Source organism: Mizuhopecten yessoensis, unplaced genomic scaffold, assembly GCF_002113885.1.
Source record: "Mizuhopecten yessoensis strain PY_sf001 unplaced genomic scaffold, ASM211388v2 scaffold9963, whole genome shotgun sequence".
Lineage (NCBI taxonomy): Eukaryota > Metazoa > Mollusca > Bivalvia > Pectinida > Pectinidae > Mizuhopecten > Mizuhopecten yessoensis.
The window spans coordinates 851,782-861,083 of NW_018408310.1; the positions used below are offsets into that span (position 1 = coordinate 851,782).

The 9,302-nt window shown below is 35.2% G+C and overlaps 1 protein-coding gene across 4 annotated transcripts in view; it reads left to right on the top strand.

The window, feature by feature from the left end:
• LOC110459086 (tyrosine 3-monooxygenase-like) overlaps positions 1-9,069 on the top strand; it is a 51,119-nt gene extending 42,050 nt beyond the window's left edge. For all 4 annotated transcript variants that reach the window (XM_021511176.1, XM_021511179.1, XM_021511177.1 and 1 more), the window contains 3 exons: positions 424-550; positions 2,253-2,482; positions 8,476-9,069. In XM_021511176.1, the coding sequence (XP_021366851.1) occupies positions 424-550; positions 2,253-2,482; positions 8,476-8,650 (532 nt within the window). In that variant the 3' untranslated portion in view covers positions 8,651-9,069. The remainder of the gene's footprint in view (positions 1-423; positions 551-2,252; positions 2,483-8,475) is intronic.
• The last annotated feature ends 233 nt before the right edge of the window (positions 9,070-9,302 follow it).

Sequence of the window (9,302 nt, forward strand, 5' to 3'; positions counted from 1 at the left end):
TCTAGATGTCGGATAAAAATGTGAAGCCTTTAAATGATTTTGTTTACAGAATAAGCATTTTTCAAGTTCAATCAAAAACAATGCACGGTGTTCAGGTTCGGTCAAAATAGTGTGCATGATTCAAGTTAAATCAGCCCAACACATGACATTGTTCAAGTTCAACGAAAGCAGTATACAAGTTTAATTCCAGCAATTAAAATTGTTCCAGTTCAATAAGAACAGTATAAATGTACATCAAAATCAAAATAATTGGCATTGTATAAGTTCAGCTAGAATATAAAGATGATAGTCTGAAATAGGCCAAATGAGCATGCGCAACACGTGTTCTTTTCATGAAACACAATTTTAGCAAAATAAATTCGGACTTAGTTTGAATTAACTATCAGAACGAATATTTTACTTTATCGATATTGCTCCATTCAGAGACTGCATCCATGAAATTCTAGGCCATGTGCCAATGTTAGCCGACCCAAAGTTTGCACAGTTTTCCCAGGAAATTGGTCTCGCCACACTTGGAGCTTCTGATGCCGACATTGAGAAATTCGCAACGGTAAGGTCGAGAATAAAATAAAAAATAAGTCATTTTTTTATCCCTTTGTACGTAAGTTATTGGCTCACGAAAATAAGTACAACACAAAAGGAATCGGGTAAATCGGGTTTATTTTGACTTGAAATGTCCTAGTGTTAGATTCGTTTCACAAGGTGAGACAGGTACACAGACGTGGAAATATTTGGAGAGTTATGGATAGCTTTAGATATAACACACGTTTAAGGTACACGATGGCTATTGTATTGTCTAGATACGTATTGATCTAGATTAGGTTCCTTTTGATCTTCCGTACATCAAGGTGGATGGCTTGCGTAGAAGAGATACCATACTCGAGGACTTAGATCAAACGTTGGCGCTTGAAGACTTTAAAATCTCTTGAGTTCTTTGTTCTTGAGTATCATACTGCAGTGACGTTCTTTACTCAGCAAATCAAAAATACAGACAGTGATTTTGTTAAGGATTTGTTCCAACAAACGAACTCTTCAGTTATAAATATCTTAGCAAAGCACGAAATTAAGTCTTTTAATCGAAAAAGTTATTATATATATTTTTTTGAAATAAGATAGGAAGCTTTTAAACTAATTTCATACATGTCACATAATATGATTGAAATAGGCTACTTTAAACAAGTGGTTTTATTATTGATATAGACTATAGAACGGGCCATAGATGCCCGAGGGCACCTTTATCCCAGTACTGTATTCGATATATCCGCATGACACTTTGAAGTTCAATTTTACTCTTAACCCGGTATGTAAATTTCTAAATTATTTTTAAAAAGGACTGAGGTTCAACCACTACCTTATTTTTTTCTGTTACTCTATGAATGCCCGAATATTGAAGATTCAAGTCGCTCTGAAGATATTTTATTGATCAAAATATCAATGTCTGGCGCACGTTTTGTTCTTGCGCTCACTGGCATAACCTCAAGATAAAAGCGTTATTGGTTAAAGTAATGTCCCTAAAACCATTGATGGTCGAATTGATGCTCAATAATATTTATGGTCGAGTTAATACCTCTTAATATTGTTGCTTGAGGTAATACCTCTAGACATTAATGGTCGAGTTAATGCCTCTTAACTATGTAACAATAATGGTTGCGAGCCTCTTAACATTAATGTTCGAGTATATGCCTCTTCGCATTAATGATCCAGTTAATGTCCGATAACATTAATGGTCGAGTTAATGCCTTTTAACAGCAATGGTCGATTTGATGCCTCTTAACTATGTAACAATAATGGTTGCGAGCCTCTTAACATTAATGTTCGAGTATATGCCCCTTAGCATTAATGATCCAGTTAATGTCCCATAACATTAATGGTCGAGTTAATGCCTTTTAACAGTAATGGTCGGGTTAATGTCCCTAAACATTAATGGTCTTGTTAATGTCCTTAAACATTGATGGTCCAGTTAATGTCTCTTTACATAAATAGTCGAGTTAATGCCTCTTAACACTAATGGTCGAGTAAATACCTTTTAGCACTAATGGTTTAGTAGATACCTATTAACATTAACGGTCGAGTTAATGCTTCTCAACATTAATGGTTGAGTTCATGCTTCTTAACATTAATACAATTGTAGTTAAGGCAATGTCCCTCCAAAGAATGCTTGAATATGAAACTGTAAGCATCTCAGACAAATCCAAAGTGAAGTATAGGACAGGGAACAGATCTGTTTATATTCTTTAATTCATTGTTTACAGATGTACTGGTTTACGGTAGAGTTTGGCCTGTGTAAGGAGGACGGCGAACTGCGGGCGTACGGAGCAGGAACACTTTCGTCGTACGGCGAGCTTCAACACGCGCTGTCGGACGCACCTGAAAAGCGTCCGTTCGAGCCTGCCAAGACGTCCGTCCAGGAATACACAGACGACGACCTCCAGCCGATATACTACTACGTGGAATCTTTTGACGACATGATGCAAAAAATGAGGTAAATTATATTTCCTTTAAACTTAGACAAGGAGAAAAGTGTTAGCTTTCCTAACGGATCCCACATGCTTATAATTGATTTTTTGAGTACAATAAAATTTCATCAGCGTAAAAAAATAAGACAAGAAAATGCAGCAAAGCTGCTGGACACCAAATCTTGTGACATGAAAATAACTTACTGATAGTCCAACAACCATGAGGGAACGGATCCTTAATAATTTAATTTATTCTTCGAATAGTTTAATATACTAACGGCATTAGTTTTGTCGGACAGAATATTCCATTCACGCTCAATATCCTTACATGTTGCGATATTGTCACTCTATACATTTTCCAAAGCACGCAAATGTATATTTTCAACTTCACGTTTTAATGTCAACGATTTGGTAACAACGTCACTTCTGAGAGAGAGAAGAAACAGTACATGATTTACATAAAAATATCATGTATATCTTCCGCGAATTTTACAAATATTTCTTTTCGCAATGTACCTTTGAATAAAATATCAACCGTCTTTTGGATTAAAGCGTCAATCAAATCACCACTTTGAATAATGTTCAAAATGTAAATATTTGGTTGAGGATAATTGTTAAAGAAGTTTTTACGTTCGAGTCTGCTACGAAGACACATTTTGCCACAACGCCGCTTTTTGGGTTCCTTATATATCCGTATTCAACGGGAAAACCACAAAAGTTTCTATTTATTACCCTTTTTGCGTCATGCGACACAAATATTGCTACATCTGTGTATATATGTAGCGTAAATTTTGACGCCAGGTTCTAAAGACGTCACGCATGACAACAATACAGAGCGTCATTTTGAATGGGTTTCTCAATGCAATCCGTTCGTTTGCTACTATCATCTGGTTAGATTTACAAACAAAAATGTTACAAGTTGTGTAGTTATATAAATACCATTATGTATGTTGCAAAGGTGGGACCGCACAAACACTTATTCTACCGTCGCTTCATCTAAACTTGAAACTGAAAATCCACGCAGTGAACAGAATGTACCATTCTAATTGGACAATACTAAAACTATAATTTGTATGCATCCATTGCATTGAAGATATGTTTTAATCAAATAGAGAATTCATGATATTTCACAAGAAAAATGTGACAAATACGGATATAATAATTTGATATTATTTTTTTGTAATAAATATGCGGCCTCCATTTCCCAGAAGGCTTTCACGCATGGGGAAGCACCGGAAGCGGACAAAGTGCTTACAGAGCAAACCCCGGCGGCGCTCTGCGCCGCTTGGGGATTTATAAAAAAAAATAAAAAAATAATAATATAAAACCTTTTCTTTCGGTTGTAGCTTCAAATTAAAACAAAAACTGTAACAGAGAACACTAAATTCGTGAAAAAAAGTATAATAATAATAAAAAGGTAGTACACGTATAGATCTTTTTAAAAAAGATTTTTTCACGGTTTTGTACATGTTAAAGTTTTATGTTAGAATGAAAAACACAGTTTCTAATGGTAAACTGGTAATATTGGTTGCAGCATGGAAGCCGGCTAGCGTAATTCATAATTACAAGGCTCGCTTTTCAAAGTACCCTTTATAATCTGTTTCAGGTTTTGTGTCGTTCCAATGACACAATAGTGAATATTTCACGAAATCTAGGATTGATTGTTTCAGTTTGAGGGCATTTATAACACATGTGAACGGTTATTGCAAAGCGCCATTACGTATTTATATCACAATTTTGAATGTGAACAATGATAATAAAATTTGTTTTAATATTTACACTCGACAGGGATTCTTCCGTACTAAATCGGATACTTGTCTGTGTGATTACTACCGAGGTCAACATACAGTGCTGTAGTATTATGTTGATAAATCATTGTCTCCAACAGAAAATAATTATAAAGCCTGACACATACCGCAATGCATATTTTATTTATCAGGTTGGTGGACAACCGGGAAATATATTTTTACACCTCTGGGCTAAAAGAAATATTTACCTCCGTTATACATAATATTGAAGCAGCTATTTAAAGTGACTGTTCATGTAATTTCCATTTAATCCAATATATTTACGGAGTGTTCCTATAGTTACTATGGAAGTTGATATATTGTTGGACTTTTACTACAGTTATCATTGAAGATGATATATTGTTGGACTGTAACTATAGTTACCATTGAGGACGATACATTGTTGGTCTGTAACTATAGTTACCATTGAGGACGATACATTGTTGGACTGTAACTATAATTACCATTGAAGATGATATATTGTTGGACTAAAATTATAGTTTTCATTGAGGACGATACCTTGACGGACTGTTCCTATAGTAACCATGGAAGATAATATATTGTTGGACTAAAATTATAGTTTCCATTGCAGACGATACATAGTTGGTCTGTTCCTATAGTTACCACAGAAGACGGTACATTGTTGGTCTGTTTCTATAGTTACCACAAAAGACGATACATTGTTGGACTGTAACTATAGTTACCATTGCAGACGATACATTGTTGGTCTGTTTCTATAGTTACCACAGAAGACGATACATTGTTGGACAGTAACTATAGTTACCATTGCAGACGATACATTGTTGGTCTGTTTCTATGGTTACCACAGAAGACGTTACATTGTTGGTCTGCTTCTATAGTTACCACAGAAGACAATACATTGTTGGACTGTAACTATAGTCACCATTGCAGACGGTACATTGTTGGTCTGTAACTATAGTTACCACATAAGACGATATATTGTTGGACTGTAACTATAACTACCATTGAAGACGATACATTGTTGGTCTGTTTCTATAGTTACCACTGCAGACAATACATTGTTGGACTGTAACTATAGTTACCATGCAGACGATTCATTGTTGAACTGTTCCAAAAGTTACCATTGAAAACGATATAATGTTTGACTGTAACTATAGTTACCATTGCAGACAATACATTGTTGGACTGTTTCTATAGTTACCACAGAAGACGGTACATTGTTGGTCTGTAACTATAGTTACCACAGAAGACGATACATTGTTGGACTGCAACTATAGGTACCATTGCAGACGATACATTGTTGGACAGTAACTATAGTTACCACAGAAGACGATACATTGTTGGACTGTAACTATAGTTACCATTGCAGACGGTACATTGTTGGACTGTTCCAATAGTTACCATTGAAGCCTTTGTGGTCAATATGCCTGCCGTTATACAAATGAAGAAATTCTTCACTGTCATTTTACCTGTATCTCTCCTTTTGAGGGATGTGTTATCAAATTGTGGGTATAGTTACTATTAAATAGTTTAGTTTTAGATACTCTTAAAGCCCGTGTTTTATTAAACTCTGATTATAATTACATGTACTATAGAGGCTTGTTCTGTAGTTTTCTGTGATAATAGCTACATGTACATGTAGATTTGTGGTCTGTGGTTAAATTTACTGTGGTTATAGTTAATCTGGAATCCTGTAGTTTATTGAACTGTAGTTATACCTACTCATAAGGCCAGTGGTTAACTAAACTGTGGTTAAAGTTAATCTGGAAGCCTGTAGTTTATTTAACTGTGGTTATACAATATAGTTACTTATAAGGCCAGTGGTTTAATTCACTGTGGTTATAGTTAATCTGGAAGCCTGTCAATCACTTGACTGCCACGTTTGGAACTGCTGCTGTGACAATTCTACCAGAAACCATCAAAACCATTGAACAAATTAAAGTGCATCTACATGTAGATCAGGAAAGAGCTTGATGATATAAAGTTGTGCGCCATAATGCTGACCTTGATACAGATCACACATTATCTTAATGAATGTGAGAAACGAAACATTTTACCAGATACAAGAAGGGAATCAAGGGAAACATGAAAGACCAAATTCAAAACAAAAACAAGGTTTAAATTGTAACAAAAATGAACGTTTAAAAAAAATGGTTTTGACTAAATTGAAGCTGACATTAACCTAGATGTTGCATCATTATGGATACACAGCAGATTTATATAACTGGTGATGGGTATTATCATAATGTAATTTGTGTCATATTGTTACAATATCTGTCACGGTACGACCAGTTGTACATTACATGACCAACAGTACGTATACGCTAGTTAAACTGTCTGGTAAGGATTTTTTAATATCATTATTTACCAGTTTAACATTGAGTGTACTTTCCCTATACAATTACTAATAACTAATATAATTAGATAGAACTAAAAAATTTTTTTTTTTAATTTAAAAAAAAAAACCCCCCCCCCCCCCCCCCTGCCCCCAAAGAAAATCCCAGATCAAACAACACGTTGCCAATAATAGCTTTGGAGCCTGAAATTACATTACCTGGATTTACTATCGTTTTACAAACGACCTGGTAATGGGTTTGGTGTAGAATGATTTTTGGATATCGTACAACATCTCCACACAGAAATAGAACCTGACCTTGACTATTTTGATACAAATTATTTGATTACCCAGCACAGTTCTGTGGTGTATGAAAGCCGTACGTCTCTCATGTAATAAACAGGAGTCACATTCAGTCTAACAGTGGGAAATTATGATGGGAAAATAAAAAGCTGGCGTCAGATTCCAAATGAGGTACCGTTAATAGATTGAAATTAGATAATGCCAATAGTTTTTGTCATAAATAAAAACATCTGTATTGTGTAAAAATTCAAACCAATTGAATAGATTGAGCGATGTCAAACCGCTCGATACTAAATAGTGACGGCTATATAATCCGGCCAGGAGTCACATGAACGGGTTCAATCTGAATTGGTCGATGCATTTATCAAATGTTTGTCAGTCGAATGGTTTTAACGATGGATTATTTTTCGTTATTGATGTATATTCTCCGCCTTTTCACGGTCGACGAATCATGTTTACCATTGTGAGTCGATATCATGGAAAAAGTGCGTGCTGTTGGTTGTACGATCGTCTGACTCCGCGGTATCGGGCAATCACCTACGTACGTGTTTGATACAAATGATTAAGGTATCGCACCCGGAGACTCATAAATTCACATGCTCTATTGATAAACACGACCCTAGAACAATCGTCATTTGCTATCTCCAAAGTCGACTTTGTAGGCCGTGTCTTCTCTAGTGACTTTCCGTTTGAAGGGGACATTTTTTTTCAAATTATTCTTTTTTATCTTGAGTAAATTGGTACATCCCTGGAAAGGTCGTGTACACCAGTTCACGTTTAACAGTCAAGTTAATGTAGATTTCACGCACGTCTGTCAACGAGCGACGGGTGTGACAACGTTAGACATTCAACAGGAAATGGGGCATCAGGCACGTTTGAATCTCGGGAAGGAAAGGACTTCTTTGTGTATTTCCTGTCCTTTCATCTTCCTCTTCATCATTTTTCATTTTAATCATGAACTATTGTGTATGCTTACCTTTCGCGATTTACATACATGTATATCTACACTGTTTTAATTTTGGTCATTAGTGTGTTTTTGTATCATCACTAGACTTTTATATTGATGTTACAGTTAAGATGATTTCAAGGAAAGATTATAAGAAAGCTCATGGGCAAAACAATGGATATTTTACATGAATATAAGATAAAGATATAAAGCATGAATATTCTATGATTAATATGCACATCATCAGACAAAAACATCAGAGATAAACCATTCAGTTTGGTTTGGAAAATCAATAAAATTTGACAGAGGTGAAGCACATGTATATTAATTTTAACCTTTGTTTGACTTTCAAAACAGTACCACTTTAAAAATTATGTAAAATACAATTGTTAATGATATATTTATCCTTGCTGCACGATAAATATCAAAGTTGCAAAAATTTACTTGGTAACGGCTAAATATGAATGATAGGATAGAGCTACGAAGAAGTTTAAAAGGAGACAATTCCTATAAAAAAGACTTTGGTTTATTTGTGATGTAGCATACAACCTTAATGCAAGTACATGTTTACGGTCATTTGGTTATGTAAATCGTATACAGTGTATATCTTAAAGTTTCAATTAGTTTGTCAAACTTCTCTTCTCAAGAACCGTTTTTATTTTCCAGACATTATGCGGCGGGCATTTCCCGACGATCTGAGGTGAGGTACGATCCCTACACACAGACCATCCAACAACTAGCTAAAAGGGAAACAGTGGACGCCATAGCGTTATCCGTTCGGAATGACATCGATTGTCTTCAGAAAGCCACAAGGGGAATGGAACGTATCCAGGTGTCGTGAAACTGGACCACAATAAAGGACATAAACAAACGGATATATTACTTAGTTACTTTGGTTTAAAAGGAAAGGAAACGTTCTGAAAAGGATTTGAGGTGAACCTCGTTCTGAATTAAGTACATTGTTTGAATATTATCGTTTTGACTTGTACGTATCCTATGTTGATCCCTATGATTCTTAGTCTCGTTCAACCAGACGCTTGATCACTTGTAATTCAAGAGTCTGGTCAAACACAGTGCATTAACATTATCACCACCAGAGGACAGTATTTCTTCTTTCGTTTCCGGACGTTATGTCAACGCCATTAAACATTTCAATGAATAATGAAACTAATGATAAAAGTTACCTATACATGCATTCCTGAAGTACCCGTGTTTTCACTTTTATCGAGAACAATGTAAGAAAATGTGTCAAACCTCCAGAATAATGCTATATATTTCCATTGAATAAATCATAGCTAAGCACAAAGCCAACAAGGCTGACTGAAGTATGAAAAAAGCATGCAAAGCAAATGAGATTTTACCTGTACACCATTCAAAACACCTTCAAGTTCTCACTCAGGTAATCTGGATTGACTTGTATCAATAGCCTTGTTAGTTCATGAATTATTGTAAAATATCCAATGAAAATACCTGAAATCATTTTTTTGGAAGCA